Raw genomic sequence first — 22,340 nt, 5'->3', positions numbered from 1 at the left:
GAATGTTAGACCTAGAAAAGATTCCAGCGATCATCCAGTTCAGTGGTTTCCAAGTTTTTTTTTTTCTTTTAATTCCACAGACCCTTTGTTAAAAGGATTATTTATGAAAATTCAGTGTGTAAAACATTCAGCTGCTATGATTGAAGAGAACAGTGGAGTGGAAATCTCACCTGTCCCCACCTATATTCTACCCCATCTGCCCACCCAGCAAATGTCCATCAAACATCCCCAGGCTGGCCTTAAGGGGGCCTCATAGAGCCTTGGAGTGTCAGCTAAGACTCCTCACATCCATTCAACTGCTTCATATCGTATTCAAGGAAACTGAGGGGAAGAAACATACACACAGTGTCCAGATCCATTATTCGCGGAGGAAGGGAGGTGGAGGGAACTGGAAATGTGGGGCCTGAGTCCCAGCCCCCAGTCTGCTGTTAACCACCTGAGTGTGAGCCTCTGTCACATTGCCTCTCTGGGTCCCTACTTCCTCTCCTATAGATTGAGAGAGTGTATCGAATACTCTTTATGAAAAGTTGTTTTCAGGTCCCCAATTCTCTGGCACAAGGATTTCCTAGAAAACTTTTCAGGAGAGTTTGAGCTGCCCTCCCGTGACCACAATTACAGATGCTCCATGTGGTCAGGCCTGGAAATCTGAAAGCCACACAGGAAGCAACAGCTGTAGCAGATGTCTCTGCAAGAGTCAAAGACAATACTGTCCACACCTGCTGGACATAACACCATTGGGTGATGGCCATGGGGCACAGAAACACTTCAAAAGCTGAGTATCGGTTTGCTTTTGGAAAGGATACATCTCTGTTAGACATGGGAAAAGGGTACTTGACTTCCCAGTACACCGCTGCTTCTCCATTGCATTCTTTTTCATAAAGTTCTAAAAAGAAAAAGAAAAAGAAGAAGTGATTGCATCTAGAAGCCTCTTTGGTGTCTATTAACAAGAAGCTTTGCCTCCCATCAGGAAACTTGCACAAGCCTCTTAGATAGCCTCATCCACCAGAAGTCAGACAGAAGAAACAAGATGAACTACAATCCTGCAGCCTGTGGAACAAAAACCACATTCACAGAAAGATAGACAAGGTGAAAAGGCAGAGGACTATGTACCAGATGAAGGAACAAGATAAAACCCCAGAAAAACAACTAAATGAAGTGGAGATAGGAAATCTTCCAGAAAAAGAATTCAGAATAATGATAGTGAAGATGATCCAGGACCTCGGAAAAAGAATGGAGGCAAAGAACGAGAAGATGCAATAAATATTTAACAAAGACCTAGAAGAATTAAAGAACAAACAAACAGAGATGAACAATACAATAACTGAAATGAAAAATACTCTAGAAGCAATCAATAGCAGAATAACTGAAGCAGAAGAACGGATAAGTGACCTGGAAGACAGAATGGTGAAATTCACTGCCACAGAACACAATAAAGAAAAAAGAATCAAAAGAAATGAAGACAGCCTAAGAGACCTCTGGGACAACATTAAACACAACAACATTACATTATAGCGGTCCCAGAAGGAGAAGAGACAGAGAAAGGACCCAAGAAAATATATGAAGAGATTACAGTCAAAAACTCCCCTAACATGGGAAAGGAAATAGCCACCAAAGTCCAGGAAGCACAAAGAGTCCTAGGCAGGATAAGCCCAAGGAAAAACACATCGAGACACATAGTAATCAAATTGACAAAAATTAAAGACAAAGAAAAATTATTGAAAGCACCAAGGGAAAAATGACAAATAACATACAAGGGAACACCCATAGGTTAACAGCTGATTTCTCAGCAGAAACTCTACAAGCCAGAAGGGAGTGGCATGATATATTTAAAGTGATGAAAAGGAGGAACCTACAACCAAGATTGCTCTACCCAGCAAGGATCTCATTTACATTTGATGGAGAAATCAAAAGCTTTACAAACAAGTGAAAGCTAAGAGAATTCAGCACCACCAAACAAGCTCTACAACAAATGCTAAAGGAACTTCTCTAAGAGGGAAACACAAGAGAAGAAAAGGACCTACAAAAACAAACCAGTAACAATTAAGAAAATGGTAATAGGAACACACATATTGACAATTACCTTAAACATGAATGGATTAAATGCTCCAATCAGAAGACACAGGCTTGCTGAATGGATAAAAAAACAAGACCTATATATATGCTGTCTATATGAGACCCACTTCAGACCTTGGGACACATACAGACTGAAAGTGAGGGGATGGAAAAAGATATTCCATGCAAATGGAAATCAAAAGAAAGCTGGAGTAGCAATACTCATATCAGATAAAATAGACTTTAAAATAAAGAATGCTACAAGAGACAAGGAAGGACACTACATAATGATCAAGGGATCAACCCAAAAGAAGATATAACAATTATAAATATATATGCACCCAACATAGGAGCACCTCAATACATAAGGCAACTGCTAACAGCTATAAAAGAGGAAAGTGACAGTAACACAATAATAGTGGGGTACTTTAACACCTCACTTAAACCAATGGACAGATCATCCAAACAGAAAATTAATAAGGAAGAAACACAAGCTTTAAATGACACAATAGACCAGGTAGATTTAATTGATATTCATAGGACATTCCATACAAAAACAGAAGATTACACTTTCTTCTCAAGTGCACACGGAACATTTTCCAGGATAGATCACATCTTGGGTCACAAATCAAGCCCAGTAAATGTAAGAAACTGAAATCATATCAAGCATCTTTTCAGACCACAACACTATGAGATTAGAAACCAATTACAGGGAAAAAAACATAAAAAAACACAAACACATGGAGGTTAAACAATACACTACTAAATAACCAAGAGATCACTGAGGAAATCAAAGGGGAAAGCAAAAAATATCTGGAAACAAATTACAACAACAAAACAACGATCCAAAGCCTATGGGAAGCAGCAAAAGCAGTTCTAAGGAAGTTTTTAGCAATACAAGCCAACCACAGGAAATAAGAAAAATCTCAAATAAACAATCTAACCTTACACCTAAAGGAACTTGAGAAAGAAGAACAAACAAAACCATAAGTTAGCAGAAGGAAAGAAATCATAAAGATCAGAGCAGAAATAAATGAAATAGAAACAAAGAAAACAATAGTAAGGATCAATAAAACTAAAAGCTGGTTCTTTGAGAAGATAAACAAAATTGATAAACCATTAGCCAGACTCATCAAGAAAAAGAGGGAGAGGACTCAAATCAATAAAATTAGAAATGAAAAAGAAGTTACAACAGACACTGCAGAAATACAAAGCATCCTAAGAGACTACTACAAGCAACTTTATGCCAATAAAATGGACAACCTGGAAGAAATGGACAAATTCTTAGAAAGTTATAACCTTCCAAGACTGAACCAGGAAGAAATAGAAAATATGAACAGACCAATCACAAGTAATGAAATTGAAACTGTGATTAAAAATCTTGCAACAAACAAAAGTCCAGGGCCAGATGGCTTCACAGGCAAATTCTATCAAATATTTAGAAAAGAGATAACACCTATCCTTCTCAAGCTCTTACAAAATATAACAGAGGGAGGAACACTCCCACACTCATTCTAGAAGGCCACCATCACCCTGGTACCAAAACCAGAGAAAGATACTGCAAAAAAAGAAAATTACACACCAATATCACTGATGAACGTAGATGCAAAAATCCTCAACAAAATTCTAGCAAACAGAATCCAACAACACATTCAAAGGATCACACACCATGGTCAAGTGGGATTTATCCCAGGGATGCAAGGATTCTTCAATATACACAAATCAATCAATTTGATACACCATATTAACGAACTGAAGAATAAAAACCATATGATCATCTCAATAGATGCAGAAAAAGTTTTTGACAAACTTCAATGCCCATTTATAATCAAAACTCTCCAGAAAGTGGGCAAAGAGCAAACCTAGCTCAACATAATAAACGCCTTATACGACAAAACCCACAGCAAACATCATTCTCAATGGTGAAAAACTGAAAGCATTTCATCTAAGATCAGGAACAAGACAAGGATGTCCACTCTCACCACTATGATTCAAGATAGTTTTGGAAGTCCTAGCCACAGCAATCAGAGAAGAAAAAGAAATAAAACGAATCCAAATCGGAAAAGAAGTAAAACTGTCACTGTTTGCAGATGACATGATACAATATGTAGAGAATCCTAAAGATGCCACCAGAAAACGACAAGAGCTAATCAATGAATTTGGTAAAGTTGCAGGATACAAAATTAATGCACAGAAGTCTCTTGCATTCCTATACACTAATGATGAAAAATCTGAAAGAGAAATTAAGGAAATACTCCCATTTATCACTGCAACAAAAAGAATAAAATACCTAGGAATAACCTACCTAGGGAGACAAGAGACCTGTATGCAGAAAACTACAAGACACTGATGAAAGAAATTAAAGATGACACAAACAGATGGAGAGATATACCATGTTCTTGGATAGGAAGAATGAATATTGTGAAAATGACTATACTACCCAAAGCAATCTACAGATTCAGTGCAATCCCTATCAAATTACCAATGGCATTTTTTTACAGAACTAGAACAAAAAGTCTTAAAATTTGTATGGAGACACAAAAGACCCCGAATAGCCAAAGCAGTCTTGAGGGAAAAAAACGGAGGTGGAGGAATCAGACTCCCTGACTTCAGACTACACTACAAAGCTACAGTCATCAAGACAATATGGTACTGGCACAAAAACAGAAATACAGATCAATGGAACAGTATAGAAAGCCCAGAAATAAACCCATGCACCAAGAGCCACCTAATCTATGACAAAGGAGGCAAGGATATATAATGGAGAAAAGACAGTCTCTTCAATAAGTGGTGCTGGGAAAACTGGACAGCTACATGTAAAAGAATGAAATTAGAACACTCCCTAACACCATACACAAAAATAAACTCAAAATGGATTAGAGACATAAATGTAAGACCGGATGCTATAAAACTCTTAGAGGAAAACAGAGGAAGAACACTCTTTGATATAAATCACAGCAAGGTCTTTTTTGATCCGCCTCCTAGAGTAATGGGAATAAAAACAAAAATAAACAAATGGGACCTAATGAAACTTAAAAGCTTTTGCACAGCAAAGGAAACTACAAACAAGACGAAAAGACAACCCTCAGAAGGGGAGAAAATATTTGCAAATGAATCAACGGACACAGGATTAATCTCCAAAATATATAAACAGCTCATGCAGCTAAATATTAGAAAAACAAACAACGCAATCAAAAAATGGGCAGAAGACCTAAATAGACATTTCTCCAAAGAAGACATACAGATGGCCAAGAAGCACATGAAAAACTGCTCCACATCACTAATTATTAGAGAAATGCAAATCAAAACTACAATGAGATATCACCTCATACCAGTTCGAATTGGCATCATCAGAAAATCTACAAACAACAAATGCTGGAGAGGGTGTGGAGAAAAGGGAACCCTCTTGCACTATTGGTGGGACTGTAAATTGATACAGCCACTATGGAGAACAGTATGGAGGTTCCTTTAAAAACTAAAAATAGAATTACCATATGACCCAGCAATCCCACTACTGGGCATATACCCAGAGAAAACCATAATTCAAAAAGATACATGCACCCCAATGTTCACTGCAGCACTATTTACAAGCCAGGTCATGGAAGCAACCTAAATGCCCATTGACAGACAAATGGATACAGAAGATGTGGTATATATATACAATGGAATATTACTCAGCCATAAAAAGGAACAAAACTGGGTCATCTGTAGAGACGTGGATGGATCTAGAGACTGTCATACAGAGTGAAGTAAGTCAGAAAGAGAAAAATAAATATCATATGTTAATGCATATATGTGGAACCTAGAAAAATAGTACAGATGAACTGGTTTGCAGGACAGAAATAGAGACACAGATGGAGAGAACAAATGTGTGGGCACCAAGAGGGGAAAGTGGTGGGGGGGGGGTGGTGCTGTGATGAATTGGAGATTGGGATTGACATGTATACACTAATACATATAAAATGGATAAGTAGTAAGGAGCTGCTGTATAAAAAAATAAATAAAATAAAATTCAAAAATTCAGAAGAAATTAAAAAAAGCAAGAAGCTTTGATATGATGATCCTGTAGGGATGCTAAACCACTCACTCATAAGGCACAGAATTCTAGAAAAAGTCAGGTTTACTACCACTGAAAGTCTGCTGCCCAGGGGCAGAGTCTAGTAGATATAAAAACAGAGTAAAAATAAAAGAACCCAGCAAAAATTGTTCATTATATAGCACAAACAACACTCTCAAAAAAATTCAGTGAAATAAAATTAGGCATTAAAAAATAAATTTTCAGGTTTAAAAGTCAGGGAAACCGGGCTTCCCTGGTGGTGCAGTGGTTGAGAGTCCGCCTGCCGAGGCAGGGGACACGGGTTCGTGCCCCGGTCTGGGAAGATCCCACATACCGCGGAGCGGCTAGGCCCGTGAGCCATGGCCGCTGAGCCTGCGCGTCCGGAGCCTGTGCTCCGCAACGGGAGAGGCTGCCACAGTGAGAGGCCCGCGTACTGCAAAAAAAAAAAAAAAAAAAAAATCAGGGAAACCACCAGATGTCACTAGAGTAGCAAATGTTTTACTGTTGTGTCCTTACGCCCCCCTCCCCCAACCCTTTAGATTTCTTGACATATTACAGGTGTCCTGGGACTGAGCGACCTAGTCTAGTGTGTTCAATTGGGAAACAAAGTTTCCAGAGAGGGCAGTGTCCTTTCTAAACAGCTAGAAAGCTGCTTAACTGTGCTAATCCTAACTTTCTTTCCTCTCTCCTATGTTGCTTTATACCACAGCTACAGGGACCAAATCTCCTTAATATCCACCATGCATATAGCGCATATAGCATCAGCTCTTGTAGGGAGATAGCAAAGGAATGCTATGAAGTGTGCAGCCTCTGTCCGCAAGCTGTGCAAAGGAATGCTATGAAGTGTGCAGCCTCTGTCCGCAAGCTGTGCAGGAAGCTTCTAACTAAGCATTTAGAGAAGGCGCTACACCAAGGCTGCTGAAGGAACCAAGAGAGTCCCTTGAGGAGATACTAACTGTGGCAATGTGTTAATTAATTTACCTTTTGAAAAAATGAAATCTATTAGAAGCAGACCATGGGGTAAAGAGCTTGCCAGCCCACTGGTACAGGAGGCTGAAGATGCCCTTGAAAGGAAGGGAAGGAGTAGACATCTGTTGCTTTGCCTGCTCAGCTTTGGCTCTCCTCTTCTTGGACCAGCATCTCATTCTCCTTTTTCTCCTTCACTATGCAGTTTAAGCAGAACTGACTCGGCGTTAATTATAGGGGTGGGATATTGAGCCAGACACGGCCAAGGTGATTAGTTTAGGGAAGGCATGTGTGGACAGAGTCTTGGCTTGCCACTCTAGCAAGTTTAGGCCAAAAAGTGTTTTATTAAAGGCTCTCATGCAGTTTACAGAAGATCTAGGAGGACCAGAGTTAGGTTAGAACCTCAGGATGGCTCCAGAGAAGCCAAACTACCGCTGTCTCTGGACTGTACTCCAGAGTGTGGACTGCTGATGCCAAGTACCACACATCAGACGCTCTTCCAATGTCTACAGCACACGACTGAACAATGTCTGCTAGAGGGATGGACAGAGAACTTGTGGCTTCTCCCTTGAATAAGTGGCATCACAATTCCCCCTAGATAGGAAGGCTATTTGATAGCACTAAGTGACCCAAAACCATGATAAATGTCCCAAGCAAGTAAGTATATGATCCATATTGAGGCTATGAGAGCCAACCCTGGGACTCTGGCTGCATCAGTAGGAAAGTTCCTATTCCTCTGGGGTTACGTACATGGTTAGAATGTAAGCCTGCACCCTCTGGTGGCAACTTTGCCATGACATAAGAATCTGCCTGAGAATGAGGTCAACACAGAAGAAAACACAGTCAAGCTGGAGATATAAAGTATTGGATGTAGCTGACCTGGAAGCCAGACAACTATGCACTTTTCAATTCCATGAACAACAACAACAACAAAAAAACGCTTTCTCCTTTTCTTACACTGGCATTTGTTAGTGCTTGGTTACTTGCGACTAAGATTCCTGACCACAGCAAGGGTGTGTCAGGGTTTCTGTGTCCCTGGGCTAGCTGCTGCATATCCATCTCGCTGTGACTGGGATGGCAGAGGCCACTCCCCACTCTAAGTGGCAGGAAGAGCCCCTATCTAATGCTTCTCATAACTCTCCCTCACTTCTAGTGAAAATCTAAGAAGTGTAGCCAGGTGGCCAGCCTAGGCCTTTGGGGCTCTGGACCCTCCTCCCGCCCTAGTTCCAGATTCTGCTACCCCAGCAACTCAATAGCACCCAACTGCTCACAATTTTTTAATATTTCATGTTGTTTCATGCCTTCCTCACTTTACTCATGCTATTCCTAGACCTCAAATGCCCTTTAACCACTCACCCCCTCACCCTCTCACCTCTTCACATATAGGTATTCTTGCCATTTATAAAACTCTGATTCAACCTCTAAAACAAAGCTTGGGTACCACCTCCTCCAAGAAGCTTTCCATGACCACCTAGGTTTATGAGATGAAAACGAACTTATAATAAGAACAAAGCAGCCCTCAGAGCAAACTGGAGAGTGACTCTAATAGTATGCAAGGAGCAAATCCTGAGATTAGCAAAGTCACATTTTAACCTAGAACTTTAAGACATATATGCCAAAATTAAAAATGAAACATAGTAAAAATTAAACCTTTTGCTTACTGCTGGCTAGAATAAATAACATTAGATTCTACTTTCTAACTGGTTTTGTTAAATTGTAAGTGTCACTCACCTTTAACATATTGGTCCCACTGTTTTCTATAGTCTAAGTCCATAAAGACATCTGCAAGTAGATCCGGTGAGCAATCCTCCAGAAAGCCAAAGACCTTATACTCATACAGTCCAGTCTGCTATAAAAACAGAACAGATAGAAACAACCTATTGATTCTCAGGTTGACATTACACAGCATATGAAAAACAGCTGTTCATGCAGCACTACTACTGAGCGCCTCCTCTTGGTCTTAGTGAAACAATAGTGAAAAAGCAGATGAGGAACCTGCTCTCGTGGGTCCTATATTTGGCCTTAGGCATTGGAGGTGGTGACAGCGCTATGCTATCCAGGTAATTTAAGTAGGATAAAAGAGGGTTATGTGATAAATGGTGTCTAGTTTTGGTGGGCTGGTGGTGCGTCCTATATCATCGGGTGTTCAGGAAATGTCTCTATGAGGGATTTATCAGAACGGTTTCTTCTAAATATTAGAAGGATCCAGCCATGGGAAGATGAGGAAAGCCCACTTCTGGTTGGGAGGGGGCCCGATGGTTTGCCTTACTCACAGAACAGAAAGTCAGGGGGTCCAGAGAACTGTGATGGGGGAGAGTGGTAAGGGCTGAGGTCAGAGAGGTAGTAGAGGCCATGCCCAAAGGGCTTTGTAAACCAGGGTAAAGGGGTGAAAATATTTTTATAACTGCTCTGGAAAACCAACAAATAATTTTAAATATGGGAATTACTTTAAATAGGCGATGACTTTTAAAAGATGATTCTTGCTTCTTGGTAGAAAATAGATCACAAGGGAGCAAGGAGATGGGTTAGAAGAGCGGTCCCCAACTTTTTTGGCACTAGGGACCGGTTTCGTGGAAGACAATTTTTCCACGGACCAGGGTGGAGGATGGTTTCGGGATGATTCAAGTACATTACATTTATTGTGTACTTTATTTCTATTATTATTACATTGCAATATTTAATGAAATAATTATATAATTCACCCTAATGCAGAATCAGTGAGAGCCATGAGCTTGTTTTCACTTGCCATTCACTGATAGGGTTTTGAAATGAGTCTGCAAGCAATTGATTTATTTTGGTCTCTGTGTAGTCAAACCTCTCTGCTAATGATAATCTGTATTTGCAGCCACTCCCCAGCGCCAGCATCACGGCCTCAGCTCCACCTCAGACCATCAGGCATTAGATTCTCATGAGAAGCACGCAACCTAGATCCCTCATGTGAGCAATGCACAGTAGGGTTTGCGCTCCTATGGAATTCTAACGCCACTGCTGATCTGACAGAAGGTGGAGCTCAGGCGGTAATGCGAGCGATGGGGAGTGGCTGTAAATACAGATGAAGCTTCGCTCGCTCACATGCCACTCACCTCCTGCTGTGCAGTGCGGTTCCTAACAGGCCACAGACCAGCACCAGTCCGTGGCCCGGGGATTGGGGACCCCTGAGTTAGAAGACCAGTGCAATGGTCCAGAAAAGAGATGATGGTGATTAGACAGGAAGGTAACAACAGTGGTGGGGAGAAGTCAGTGATTTAGGGACACATTTTGGAAGTAATGTCAACAGGGATTGCTGACAGACTGGCCGTGGGGACAGAGAAAACAAAAGTTGAGGATAATTCTTATAACACTTGCTTAAACAACCAGGTAGATGGGAGATCCATTTTCTAAGACAGAGAAAACTTGCAGAGGAGGTGATTTGTGGGCTGCAGGGTAACCAAGAGTTCTACCTTGAGCAAGTTGAGTTTGAGAGGCTTATTAAACATCCATGTAGGGGTATCATATAGGTAGCTAGCATTCAGGGTTCAGACTACTGTTTTAGATATCCATGGGGCGTAATGAAACCCAACACATTGTTTTACCAATTCCAAGACAGAATTTTTCTATAAGTGACTTTTTTTTAAAGTCTTTATTGAATTTGTAACAATACTGCTTCTGTTTTATGTTTTGGGGTTTTCGCCACAAGGTATGTGGGATCTTAGCTCCCCAACCAGGGACTGAACCCTCACCCACTGCATTGGAAGGCGAAGTCTTAACCACTGGACTGACAGGGAAGTCCCTATAAAAGACTTGTGTATAAAAGAGTGAAAAGGGGGCAACACACCAGCCTCAAATCATACTAGTCCCTTTTATTCAGTAAAAGACCATATCTAGATTCCTAAGTACAAGAGATTTTCCTTGTTTTCATGTTAAGCCATATTCTGTGAGGGTTCTGGGCTGGAGTTGGTGACACTACCACGCTTCACTCTCCATACAATTGCAGCTAACAATTCCTGAACCTCACCTTGTCTAAAGGCTCTATTGTTAAAATTAAATCAATGCCTCTTAATTTCAGTGCAAAAGCAAACAAACAAACAAAAATGAAGCTTTTATATGTATTCATATTGCCACGTGCTAACGCAATCTGATTGGCTAATCAAACATGAATGAACCCATCTTCTTAAACACCGTTCCAGGTACTTACCTGAGGTCAAGGGGTAAACATGGGGAATCTTTCTAGAGATCCTGAGGCTTCAATTGTCTCCTGACTCAGGTGGCATAACCCAGGGATAAGCATATCCCAGTTTAGGAATCTCAGATGTATATGAAAGTAACTGGCAGGATATGGAAGGTAAAATTGAAACTGAATTCATAAGGATGTTTCAGTTCCAAAAGTATGTGGCTTTATACCAAGGGTTTCCAACCAGCAAATGACAAACTGGTAGGTCTGACCTCCTTATATGCTGTACCATGGATGCCCCATAGGAAAGGCAGGACTCAAGAGAAACATCTCCTTCCCTTCCTGTCCCCTCCCCTCAAGTTCACAGATGGAAAGATAGTGAGGGATTGTACACACCACACATCTACACCCACACACATTTTAATGTCTTAGGAGAGGGACAATTAGCTTCCGTTCAGGAGTACTGGGTCCCCATTTTCTACACATACTAAGCAAAAGGGATAATTATGTATAGAGATAATGATCTCCCCAACTCCACATGAGTTACCTTTGGTTATCTGAATGAATCAAGACAGTTTTCTAGAACTGGTTCCCATCCCTCTGAATATAGTTTCAGCCCTAGTAACCTCAGTCTTGTACATATCACAGAAAAGAAAAACAGAAAGCTCTCTAGGAAGAGAAAAATAGAAAGATGGGATTAACCTGAATACAAAAGAATGAACTATTGGGACAACTTCCTTTAAACACTTCCTTCGTGGCAGAACTGAGAAATGCCAGAACTCCAGAGGACAAAATGCTTTGTGACACCTTTTCTAGTCTATCAATAAAATGTTCTTTTCAGGCTCTGAGCAACCCCACCCAAATTCTTGGATCAAAGCACTTTTTCACCCCTTATTTCTTTCAAAAGAGGGTCTCAGCAAACATACATTTTCATTATATCTTTTACAAAATAAAGTGAATTTTTTATAATTATAGAAATAATTCATATTCATTAAGGAAAATTAGAAAATGCCAAAAATAATAAATAAAATTAAAATGATGTGAAATTCCATAATCCACAAGTACCCACTGGTAATATTTGACATGTTTTTTGAGTAAATAAATACTTCTATGTGTTATAAAATGGGAGTAAGATGGATAAACAACTTGTATTTCTATTTTTAACTATATTAATTTGAAACTATGGAGCAATAACAACTAATTTAATTATTCTTGTAAGTTATTTCTATTTCCATATATTTTCACAATTATGAGCATTGCTGGAAAAATGATTCTGTATGGACAAACTTGGTTCATAATTCTAACATTTTCACAAGGAAAGCAAATTCTTCCTTAGAGATAAATTTTAGGGTAAAGGACATTAACATTTTAATGCTCTTTTTACTTTTTCTAAACCTTTAAGAAAAATTTTTACCTATTTATAGTCTCACCAGTAGCAAAGAAGCATCTTCTCAGGATCAGGTACCATTGTTTGTACAAACAATTTAATAGAAAAAGAACATAAACCTTAGTTTTATTTGGGCAATGTTTCTAGTATTGCCCACATAAAACTTCAGTATTTAGTCTCTTTCAAATTAGAGATATAATTCCTGTACAACATTTGTTGCAGATATGTTTCCAAACATACTAACATTTCAATAAATGGCTCCAAACAAGTTTACTGAAGAGGTTCTTGGCTTTTCCTGAAGGTCCTCCAGAAAACCACTTCTAAGAAAGGCTCATTTTTTTTAATCTAAAGTAAAACATACTGCATGATTTTCTAATGCTCCCTTTATAGGATATTTAATTTCCTATACTTGACAAGGTAAAGGAATTATTCAATGGTAGAGAATCAGTCAATATCATGTGTAGAATATAATTCCCAGAAGAAACAGAAGATTCATTATAGCATATACTCTCTTTCTTACTAAGAGAACCCCTATGGCCATGTGCACAGCTAAAAACTTTCCTGGCCCCCTATACACGTAGAGGTTAATAGCCATAAGACACCTCCCTCTTGTTTTGAATATGTATATGATTCTGGAGCTGCGGCAGCTATTTCGTGACTAAAAGACAACAAACATGAGAAAGCAGAGTGAAAATATTCAGAGTTTTATTAACGTCGTTGATCAGCTAAACCAATGCCAGCAACTGCTGACCTCTGAACTACTTGTCAGGTGAGAAAAATAAACCCCTCTTTGCTTAAGTCATTGTTAATCCAGTTTTCTGTTACTTGCAGCTAAAAGCAATCCTAATTATTACAGGTAGCTCTTACTGAGAATTGTACTTGAGTTCTGTCATCCCAGAAGACAGCAGAGGTTAAGAAAAGCTCCCACCCTTTGGGTTCCAGAAAACAGCTTATCACAAAAGAACCACCTTTCCCCTCATGACTTAGATGAGACTCACATACATGCCCCTTGTTTACCTGTCACAAGGCCAGACATAGAGCGTCTAAATTCCCTTTCATTGCCCTGTAAATGATTAGCTAAACTGCTTATTCCACTGATCAATCGGAACAAAATACTTGTTAACCAAGCTAGTTAAGCACCTCTCCTTCCTCCAGACCCTAAACTTTGGCCCAGCCTCAGCCTGAGTCAGCATCCAGCACCTCCTGAGAATGGACTGGCCTCAGGGTAAGATATTCTCTGTTCTCTTCTCCAGTCAGGCCACCTTCATCTCACTTGCCCATACATGGCTTCTAGCCTTGCTGACTTCTCTCTATAAAAGAAAGACCCTTCTGCCTCACTTCTGAGATACTCGTGGATCCTATGGTCAAAGTACTCTCCCTACTGCAATAACCCCCAACCCTAAGTCCAGGTTTGTTTTTTCTTTAACATTATTTTAAGTAGAAAAGTAGACTGACAAAACATTACAAGCAAATATGACTGTGTAAAACATTAAAATAGTACAGAAATACATAAGCATTACTAAAATGAATTGTCAAGGAAGAGAAGAGATAATGGACACTATTAATGGACATTAACTTGAAGCATATTTAATTTTGCACAGATATCTGAAACCTCACACACACTATCATAGAAAGTTCCATCTCCTTCCACTATGTAACTCAGAAAAAATTTATGGACCCACTATGTTCTTGGCCCTGAGAAAACAATCAGGCATAGTCTTATACTTGGTTTTTCAGCTTGGAATGTATTTCCTTTGGTGATCTGTCAGCAGTCACTGCAACAATCATGTATTATGCATTTGAAGTCTTCCAATCACTCGGACCTGCTGTAAGTTCTTTCAATAACACTAGCATTTGTTTCTCTAAACACAGTGCAGTTTTCAGTTTTATATTCATTATGTCGTATAATCTCAACAACATAGCCCTGTGGTATCAATAGGGGCATTGGTGTCATCTCCACCTTTACATGAGGAAATGAAGCTCAAAAACGCTACATTAGTTGCCTGAGTCCTACAGTTAACACTTGGGACAGCCAGAAAGAGGGTGACACCAGCCCCTTCTTCTTCCCACAAAGTCTTCTAATTTAGCTCTATTCTCTCTGCACATTTGCTCCAAGCCACTGTTCCAAATGACAAGCTAATAATTTCAGTAAAGACAACACAAGCTCTTAGAGCTGGAAGGGGCCTTAGACCCTTATGGAAAAGGTGACAGTGACTCTCCAAGAGTCAACTGATGACTCTTGGTGGCCAAGCGTGGATGGGAAACTGTCCCTTCCAGTCCCCAAGCCAGTGTTCCTGCACCAGACCACCCAGGATGGACCTCCCACTGAGATGTTCCCATGAGTCCTTCAGCCTGGTGTGTTTGTCCAATAGGCCTCCAACAGCCAGAAGAGGTATTTTTTAGATGCTGCTTCTGGGGGACTGAGACAAGGAAAAAGGAAAAGGCAGAAATGGAGAAAGGATAAATATTATCACTTTCAATGAGCTAGGGCTGTGGTATTTTTCCATATAGTATTTCAGAGTCATCTCAAAACTCCCGTGCCAGGAAATACAGCATGGTATTTATAGAATGGGCTTGGAGTCACAACCCAGGTATGGTCTAAGCTCTTCCACCTACTAGCCTTGCTTTCCTCAGCTGCAAAGTGGGTCTAATAAGAGTTTCTACCTAGGGGAATGATTATGAGGATTAAATTAGATAATCCATCTAAAGCTCTTACTGTGGTGCCCAGTATGTAATAAGTACTCAGTAAGTACTAATAAGGTAGGTGTAATAATGATCTCCTTTTTCCAGATTAAAGAACTGATAATTCAGAACTGTAATGTAATGCACATTTTACAGGAACTAACATCTATGCAACACCTGCTGTAAGCTGGGCACTGTACTTGGAGATTAATACTCATAATAACCCTATGAAATAAGCATCTCATTATCTCTACTTTATCAGTGAAGAAGCGGAAGGGGTGTGGAGGCACGCTTTAGCAATTTGCTACTGTCATAACTAATTTTTGAGATGTTCTGTTATTCTGGCTTACTAGTCTAAAAATCAAGCCGTTACATTTCTTACCAATTGTAATTCAAATGCATTTTTTAAAAATTTCAATTTTTTAAATTGCATTCACAGAGTTAAAATATTTTGAGAAACATTGCTGCCAACATTTCACTTATTTGTCCTAAGCAGAATAAGTTCTGTAGCGCTAATGTGTTTACATCTGAGAAATGTCAAAAGGTCATAATGTTTGTGTTTCACATTTGCAATTCCCACACAGGAGTAATCCCACAGAGGAGTAATCCCCACTGTCCCTAAACCCTGACACTTCACCTGCAGAAAGGCATCACTCATTCTCTTCAATTATGGTGTTTATCCACATTTACATCACTAACTACAAGACAGCCTTGGTGAATCACATCTCTCTAATCCTATAAATGCACCCTCGAGTGTGTACTGAATTTTCTTTGCCTCTCATAGAAGAGCTCATTTCCATTCCTCAGGCCCTAGGACACCTCTCCAATCTACCACTGTGGAAACTGTCCAACTCCAGCCCTCTGTGGCAAGTAACAGGCTCACAAGGTATGAAAAGTAAGCATTTTTCACCAACAAGAATCACTCCTAATGGCAGATGTCAAAACTGTAGCTGCCACTGGGCAGTGTGTATGAAGAAGACTGTATGAAGAAAGACAGCTGACTAAATCGGGTTCAATATTTGAGGTCTCTCCAAGAACACATGGCAGGTTTAAACCTGAAGGACTGCAGAGAGCTAGGTAAGATAACACTGATAGCTAATGCTTGTTGAGTACTTACTGAATACCAGGCCCTGGGCTGACTGCATTACAGGGTTCATCCCATTTAAGCTACGCAATGAAAATATGAGGTGTGGACCATTGGTAAACTCATTTTACAGACAACAAAACTGAGGTTTAAAGAAGTTCTGAGAAATTCCTGGAAAAGTTAAGTCTGTAGAGACAGGAAGTAGCTTGGTGGTTGTCTGAGATTGGCAATGGGAACAGGGGATGACTGCAAATGGGCAGGAGGTTTCTTTGGGGGTAACACACCTGTTCTAAAATTAGGCTTGGGGAAGGCTGCATGACTCCATAAATTTACTAAAAATCAGTGAACTGTACACTTAAAATGAGTAAATTTTGTGGTACTTAAATGATACCTCAAAAAAGCTATTAAAATAAAAACAAAAGGTTATGAAACCCACCCAAGGTCACACAACTAATGAACTTGAAGTTCATTAGTTGCAACAGAACCTGGACTTGAAGCCAGCAATGTGACCGCAGAGTTCAAAGTTTATGATCCTGCCTCAAATAGTCACTGACCTCTCCCAACATGTCATTAGATAAATTAATAAGCCCTCAGGGTGCATATAGCATTAGGGTGACCATATAATTTATCATTCCAACCAGAACACTTTTGAGTGAGAGAGGTGTTATAAAATTTTTCACCAGGACAAGCGTAAACCAGGTCTGTGGTGGGTATATCAGGACATAGATCACCCTTGGTATATCTCACAACCAAACACCATTCAATTTACAAGGTGCTTCAAAATGTATCCTCTCATTGGATCCCTGTACAAATTTGGCAGGACAGGAATTATCTCCAGCTTGTAGATTGGGAAGCCAGAGACCCAGCTAGGGTCTTAGGTTCATAAATCCTAAAGTGACAGAGCAATTAGGCATCAAAACTGTACATTAGACCAGCGTTGCTAAATCTGTCATGCTGACTATTTTTCACAGTCCACAAGCTAAAAATGGTTTTTACATTTTTAAGTGGTTATATAAGTCAATACATAATTACCTCCATTTTGCCTCTTAGCCTGTAAAGCCTAAAATATTTTCTATTTGGCTCTTTACGTAAAAAAATTCACAGTCCCTGCTTGAGACCATTGCCACCACCACTTCTAAAACATACACCCCAGGAAAACTCTGAATTACTAGAGTTGTACTGCAATTCCACATGCAAGAGAGAAATCTTTGCGTCATAAGCCCCAAATATACTATATTTTATTTTGAATCACATGGCGGTTTACCATCTAAGCTCAGACCACCCTTCAAAGTAAATCTGCCAATCTTGAGCACACCATACAAAAGAAGCACCAAAAAGTCTTAAATAAATCATATTCAAACTCAGAAAACCAAAGAGAAAAAGAAAATCTTGAAAGATGCTGTAGCAGGAGGGATGGGGGAGCACTTTACCTACAGAGGAATACAGATGAGAATTACAACAGACATCTCCTGAGAATCCACCCTGCAAAAAGAGGGTGGAGTGAAATATATAATATTTTGAAAGAAATAAGTTACTGACTAGAATTCTATATCCAATGAAACTGTCCTTCAAGAGTGAAGAAGAAATAAAAACTTTTTCAGACAAATAAAAACTGAGGGGGCTTCCCTGGTGGCACAGTGATTGAGAGTCCACCTGCCAATGCTGGGGACACGGGTTCGTGCCCAGGTCTGGGAAGATCCCACGTGCCGCGGAGCGGCTGGGCCCGTGAGCCATGGCCGCTGAGCCTGCGCGTCCAGAGCCTGTGCTCCGCAACGGGAGAGGCCACAGCAGTGAGAGGCCTGCGTACCGCAAAAAAAAAAAAAAAAAAAAAAAACTGAGGGAGTTCATCAGTAGCAGACCTCCTCTAGAAGGAATGTTAAAAGAAGCTTTTCAGGCAGAAGAAAAATGGTATAGGTCAGGCGCTCAGATCTACATAGCAAAAAAAAGTGTCTGTTTTATTGTCTTAAAGCTTCTGGAAGGCATGAACTTTGTCTTATTCATCAGGCATCACCAGGGCTTAGCAAAATGCAGGCACACAATAGGTCCTGAAAGACTGCTTGAATGGGTCATGAACCAATATTCTGGAGGTTTCTTCTCACTAGGACACATTCAAACAGCCCAAAGGCAGCTGTGGAGCACAAAGTTCGACTTATACCTGGAGACGGAAGACGGGGATCCTACTCATCCCTCCCCCTTCATTCCCCCAAATCTAAATCTTGGGACCAGCATCTTCATACTGCCTCATACCACACCCTCATCCTGAGAGACAAGTAAGGAGAGGGAGAACTGAGGCTCTGACATGTCCATCCAGTTGTATGCTCAGGAAAGATGAAATAGGAGAGAGACAGAGACAGAGAAAGAGACAGACAGAGAGAGACAAGAGACAGAGAGAGAGTTAGCCTCGATCAGCGGCAGGAAGTAGAAGGAGGCAACACATGATGTTCAGCTTTAAGACATGGTGGCCCTACCCATGAGTAAATATGGCTCTGTAAGCGTCCTGGGTGCAACAATTGTTCCATCAATCACACTGGTACCTACTCCTCCCTTAAGAGAGAGGCAGAAGGGTGGGAGAAGGGAGCAGAAGAGTCCTATCATCCGGAAGTAAAGAAGCCCATGATGCAAATTGGATTATGATCCCACCTGGGGAATGGGAGTGGAAGCTTCTCATCCATCGAGGTAAATCTGTTCTCATGGCAGTTAAATCTCTGCTTCCCTCCGAAAGGCCAAACTTTCTTTCAGTCCAGCCTGGCTAACCACAGAGTTTTCCCAGTAAATCCAGGCTCTCAGTATTTTAGAAGGTCAACAATATAGGAAAGAACAGTCCCTAGGAAAGTACTGTCTGCTCCTTACCAAACTCATTGATTAGAAGACCTATGAGAGGACAAAGGCAGTCCCTTCTCACAGTGCCAGACACTTGGCTTAAAAACATAAGAAGTCAAGCGCCCAGCCAGATCTTTTCAGTCCAATGCTTTCTTGGTCTAAATCAGTGATGTGAGCCTCTGCACACCAGTTTCACACCATCTATTGGCAGTTCACAATGTCTACTGGCATGGTAACCAGCCTAAAGCTCCAGCGAGATCTGACTGCAGATCCCTGGGAAAGCATTTGTAAGTAACCCACGGTCTTTCTCTCCAGCGGAACTTCTCAACACTGTTCAGGGGACCACATTCACTCCCAAGTGACCACTAATTTAAAAATCAGGGAGAGTGAGTCTTAAAGTGGGCATTGCTTTTGTCTTAAGATACTCCTTTTTCTCACCCTTACCTTTCAGTTCCCACTGCTTCTCATCTCTAGGGCCCTCTCCTGCCTCTCAATGTCAGAACCCCCTTGAGCACCATGCAAGATGCTCCCCATATATCAGTGGTTCTCAAAGTATGGTCTGTGGACCAGGAGCTTCAGCATCACTTGGCAACTGGTTAAAAAGAAAGAAAGAAAGAGAAAAGAAAGAAAGAAAAGAAAGAAAGAAAGGAAAGGAAGAAAGAAAGAAGAAGGGCTTGTACCCAACACAACAGGGCCTCTTGACATTTAATACAGATGGAGATCAAGGTGGCCCTCCATCCTAGCTATTGAGGCTCAAGGGCACAGCTCTGGGAATCGTACAGCCTCCAACTTAGGAAACTTCTCTGGAAAGACTTGTCAATGTACCATGACTGCCCTCACACCCAGAACAGGTGGAAATAAGACTTACAGTTGGTAGGGATAGGAACTATTCTGAATACCACTCACATCCTCCCCACAGGAGGGAGATGGGACCTGCTACATAACAATACACAATGGAAACAATACATAATACAATGCCAGTCACTCTGTCTCAGCTCAGGCAGTGGATGTTGTGCGATAAAAGGCACAAAATCAAAAGAGCACAAGCCCTTGGGGAGAGGTGAGGGGAGCAGTCAGGGTTGACTGGAGGACAGGAGGGGTATGGACAAGTCATGGGAGGTAAAGCTGGAGATGTGAGTTGGGACCAGCCTAGTACCACGTGCACAGCCCACCTGGCAGCACTTGCCCTCTTTCAGAGTCAGTGCAGGAGCATATTTACACACAGGTCTGGAGCTAGATAGCTGAGTTCCAATCCCAGTCTGAGTCTTGAGCAATCAACTTAACCTTTCCACATATCCATTACCAAATTGGTAAAAAGGTGATAGTCATAGTACCTTACATATACATACATAGGAACTTACAACATGCGGTTGATGTGAGGATTAAGTCAATGCCTGCAAAGCACTTAAACAGTGCCTGGAGCCTAAGAAAGCATGCAATGTGTTAGCTATTACTGTAGGTATTATTATTGTTAATTCTGCCATCAACAGGGCCACTGGAAGGAGAGTGATAAGATCACAACCTCTCCTTCAGGTGCTGGATTGGACTGTAGTGTGTAGGATGGAAGGGATCAGAGAGGTGGAAGACCAAGAAACTAGTTTGGAGGTCACTGCAATTCTAGGTAAGAGGTGCCACTCAGAGTAGCAAAGGTAAAGGAAAGAAAGGGAAGGGAAATGGACCAGACATCAGATACATCTGAGCAGTGAACTGACAACACTTGGCAAATGACTGGGCGTGGCTGGTGTGGAAAATGAAATGGTCAGAAGATAAAAGGATGTTGTCCGAAAACATGTCCATTTTTGCAACAAGGTAACTGCTGAAATGACGCTAAGAAATTAATTCTGCCTGCTCTTTACTAAGCTTCCTGTTCATCCTGTTGTACCCAGTGACCCTGGTACTCACAGACATTCAGAGCTTCTCCCTTCTCTAACACTCTAATCTTCTGATCCTCTGCCAGGAAACCTCAACTTCACTTACCTTGTCTAAAGGTGACTTTTAAGCTACTTGCCATGCAGCTACCCGCACACAGAGCAACTGATGACTGGCCATCATTCCACCTGGTTCCAAAAGCCTCCAGGCAGGCCCCCAACTCCATTCCTCCTACCCTTTTAATCTTTCTCCCGGGAGGCTTCAGACAAGTTATTAAGTCCAATTTACAAGGAAGTGGGGAGCATCCAAACGGAGCAAGTCAGTAAAATGACTAGAGATGACAGTAGGTCCCTTCTCAGCAACACTCCTGTCCCCACACGTATCACCCTGCACATCCACTCTCTGAAAAGTCCAGTCTCTTTTCTACCTGTATTCAATCCTAAAATACTTCCCACCACACAGACACCACTGACATCCACCCGGGAGCGGGGCTCCACGTCCCTTGCAGGCAAGTGCACGGAGCTAAGAATCAGCAGACCCACCTTTTAACTCTATCAGTAAGTTGTAACAAACGACTTGCCCTGTCAGGCCTCAGACCTGAGCCTAAATTCTGATGACCTCCCCACTCCCCGCGACCAGCAGGGGGCAAAGTCGACGGGAGGCACCCCCAGAGCTAGCTCCTCTGGGTTCCAGAAGACCCGCGAGGTCCGCACTTCCGGATACAGCCCCGCACTCTCCGCGGGCAGGGGAACCCCGTAAGCTGTCGCCCCGTGCTCCTCCAGCGGGCCTACAGCTACCTGGTCCAGCAGCCGGTAGATGCTGATACCGAAGGTCTCCACCAGCAGCTCCCAGTCGGCCCCGGAAAGTGCGGGCTGCTGAAGCTCAGCGAAGGCTTCCCGGAACTGCTCCTCAGAGAAGCCGCCGGCCCCAAGGTCCATCCTTCCGCAGTAGCTGCTTCTCAACCTGCCTGGAAGGCCAAGGACAGGCTAGGTTCGTGTTCGGGGGCGGGGCGAGAGGGTGGCCCAGCGTAATTGGCAGGGAACCGAAAAGTGATTGGGAGAAGGCGGGACTAGGGAGGAAGAGGCGAAGAGGAGGCGGGGCCAGCGAGGGGCAGGCCTAGAGAAGGTTTCCGCAGAGCGAGAGCTGCGGAAGGACGGGAAAGAAAGAAGACTGGAGAAACTTTGGACTTGATCTGGGGAAAGCTGGAGAGGCTAGGAAATGGGGAGGCTTCTAGACAGAAGAGAAAAGGAAGACACTAATGTCATCTCAGAAG

At 41.6% G+C, this 22,340-nt stretch overlaps 1 protein-coding gene across 3 annotated transcripts in view; it reads right to left on the bottom strand.

The window, feature by feature from the left end:
- Positions 1-22,047, bottom strand: part of LOC111163640 (phosphatidylcholine transfer protein) — a 31,262-nt gene extending 9,215 nt beyond the window's left edge. The window contains exons 1-3 of one of the 3 annotated variants that reach the window (XM_089900863.1): positions 21,865-22,047; positions 8,807-8,924; positions 804-883 (exon numbers count right to left, since the gene is read on the bottom strand). In XM_089900863.1, coding sequence (XP_089756989.1) covers positions 804-883; positions 8,807-8,924; positions 21,865-22,005 — 339 coding nt within the window. In that variant the 5' untranslated portion in view covers positions 22,006-22,047. The remainder of the gene's footprint in view (positions 1-803; positions 884-8,806; positions 8,925-21,864) is intronic. The other 2 variants (XM_022552518.2, XM_022552516.2) reach the window with 2 other exon arrangements.
- Between the last annotated feature and the right edge of the window lie 293 nt (positions 22,048-22,340).

The sequence above is a fragment of the Delphinapterus leucas genome, chromosome 19, assembly GCF_059928025.1.
Source record: "Delphinapterus leucas isolate spDelLeu-1000000601 "Yukka" chromosome 19, BTC_Dleu_Yukka2, whole genome shotgun sequence".
Taxonomy (NCBI): Eukaryota; Metazoa; Chordata; class Mammalia; order Artiodactyla; family Monodontidae; genus Delphinapterus; species Delphinapterus leucas.
Note: the sequence above shows the minus strand (reverse complement) of the source record. Positions and strands in the feature narration are given on the sequence as shown.